The sequence below is a fragment of the Pundamilia nyererei genome, unplaced genomic scaffold (genome assembly GCF_000239375.1).
Source record: "Pundamilia nyererei isolate P.nyererei 1_Seehausen unplaced genomic scaffold, PunNye1.0 scaffold00084, whole genome shotgun sequence".
NCBI classification, from domain to species: domain Eukaryota; kingdom Metazoa; phylum Chordata; class Actinopteri; order Cichliformes; family Cichlidae; genus Pundamilia; species Pundamilia nyererei.
In genome coordinates this window covers 1,823,365-1,825,981 of record NW_005187485.1, presented here as the reverse complement: position 1 = coordinate 1,825,981, position 2,617 = coordinate 1,823,365, and the positions used below count along the sequence as shown (strand labels likewise).

Genomic DNA, 2,617 nt, shown 5'->3' with positions numbered 1-2,617 from the left:
CTTTCGAGCCTATACAGCTTGGAGTAAGACAACATGCATGAAGAGGATGATGTGGACAAAATACTCATTTGCCTAATAATTCTGCACTCCCTGTATATAATCACACCACTTTTTACAATCAGAGGAACTGTCCTCCGATGGTCACTAAAACAAATGTAGGTTTTCCATCTTTGATTTATAGTATGTGGTTCGTGCAAACTCATATTGGCACATCAGCGAAACAAAACTCTTGGCCTGATGAGTGAATCCTGTTTATAAGAAGAAAAACTTCAAGTCACAAGTGGAGGAATGAGAGTGTGGGATTTTTCCCTGGAGCTGGCCCACTGATGTTCCGAGCAATCCATCCAACAGATTTGTGCTTGTACAGAAGTTGGCATCTTTGCTTATTACTGGAATCAATTAATATCAGATAGAAAATGGAAAACATGCTCTCCATCTAGAGCAGGGGTGTCAAACATAAAGCCTGGGGGCCAGAATCAACCCGGTGAAGACTCCAAACCAACCAACTGGATGGTTTTGGAAAACAGAACATTTGGACATTTACATCTGTGTTTTCAAAAGTTTTACAGATTTTCCTGATGATAAAGAGATTCCCCGTGGCTATCCATACAAAGCCAAACGAATTAAGTTATAGATTTCTATAATTTAAAGATGTCACAAAGATAAAATGTGTTTGACATCCCGGATCTACAGTAAATGAATATTTTTGCTAGTCTCTGGTTTACTCAATCACGCTTAAAAATAAAAACAAAAATAACAGAAGTTTCAAAACACATTTTTTTTAATCAAAGAACAAATAAACACAGTGGTAGGAAAGAGCATTTCTGTGATATTTAATCTGTCAATTTCTCATAAAATGAATACAATAAAGCTCATTGGTAAATTTAATTTGTTTCAACTGATCATCTCTTCACTTGGCCAGGAAAAGCTGCAAATGACAACTAGATTGATGATTCAGTTAACACACGGATGCTTTTTATGAAATATCCCTCGTTGGCACTCACTTCTAATATGTCTGCTGGAGATGCTTTCAAGTGCACCCTGAAATTTTCCACGTACTGCTACTCCACTATTGCCCCTATTTATACTCGAGGCTGCTGAGGAGCAGTTAGTGTGAAAATTGACAGAGAGGCTACTGCGCCTTCAAGGAAGGATTCTGGCAGAAAAACTGGTAAATTCTTCACATTGTGTCTAATTTGCAAAGGTACAAACTGTGACTGGCAAGTACAAATGTGGATAGGAAAACACACACATGGGCCAGGCAGCTGTGTTAAAGTTCCCACTGGAAACAAACTGTCAGAAATCTGTTAGTTATATTTCCCTCCTTCTCTTTCTAACTCTGTCTTTACTTAAACAGACACAAATAATGTTTACCTTTGTTCCCACTCTGACCAATCAAAAATGAAATGGGACACACTACAGGGAACAAACTCATTCATAAATGTATCTGGGTCATGTCAAGCTCATATTCTTATTCCACCCCTCCCTTTACTCCAGCCCAAATTAGAGCAGAGATTTAAATGTTAAGTTATGCATCAGATGTAATTTGGGGGCATATATTATCCTGGGCCTCAGTCCTAAGGCTTTGTTCATGTGTATATAATGTATTTAAATGTGCATAAGTATGTATGTGTACCTTTATGTATATGAGTACACAAAGTCAAAGAGTGCATGCGTTGCACATATGGAGCTATGTCTCTATTAAGGTCAGCTTGTCACTGCAGTTTTTGACTTCATATAAAAGAAAAGAAATTGTCTTTTATCTTTATTCTTTTTTTTAATTTTATTCACATTTATCCTTCAGCACCTCTCTCCTCTGAGTAGCTGAGGCATTCACACACAGACGACATGTTCCTTATGCATAGATGCAAACAAGTCTGCCAGAAAGAAAACTGACTGCACATCATAACATCAGTGCTTTCTGAAAATAAATGGGTGAATGAAATGTAACATGATGAACCTGTTTCATTGTTTTACTGTCTTTCAGTCTAAGCTGGGCTACCTGACACTGTTCTTCTGTACATTTCACACCTACCTGTACGGCTGGGATGAGTTTCTTCAGCCTTCATCCTACAAATGGTTTATGCTCCCTGGCTACATGCTTAGTCTGGTGGTGCCTTCCGTGGTGTTAGTGCTCAAGCTGCTTCTCCTCCTGCCTTGCGTGGACAGCACTCTCACCCGGATTCGACAGGGCTGGGAGAGAACTGATCCCGAGCAAGAACGCAAAAAATTACTCCTAACATAAGGCAATGGCACTGCAGGTACAAATGAATTATAAACACAGACGCAAAGGCATAGATGTCATAGAGCCAGGATTATATGTTTACAAGAAAACTGTTCAGTGTTGTAAACGTGGTACATGTAAAAGCAGCTTTCCTTTGCCTTTGTGTTCGCCTCCATTGAAGCTCAATAATTTCCACATCCAGAAGCGTTACACAATGTAATCTGAGATTCTGTGTTGTGTCCACTATGACATCCTTATAAAAAATAAAGAAAAAAGAAAAAATACTATCAATCTGAACTTGCAGTGTGTAGTGGGTTATGTTTATTGCATTTATAGTTACGTATTTGGTTCTCACTGCTTTTCCTTTGTTCTTTCTTGTTAAACACCCATTAT

General features: G+C 38.4%; 1 protein-coding gene across 1 annotated transcript in view; it reads left to right on the top strand.

The window, feature by feature from the left end:
- The window catches only part of LOC102213859 (metalloreductase STEAP4), a 7,094-nt gene extending 4,483 nt beyond the window's left edge, over nt 1-2,611 (top strand). Inside the window, exon 10 of the mRNA XM_005738539.2 lies at nt 1,988-2,611. Within this exon, the coding sequence (XP_005738596.1) occupies nt 1,988-2,245 (258 nt within the window). The 3' untranslated portion in view covers nt 2,246-2,611. The remainder of the gene's footprint in view (nt 1-1,987) is intronic.
- Nucleotides 2,612-2,617: the final 6 nt, after the last annotated feature.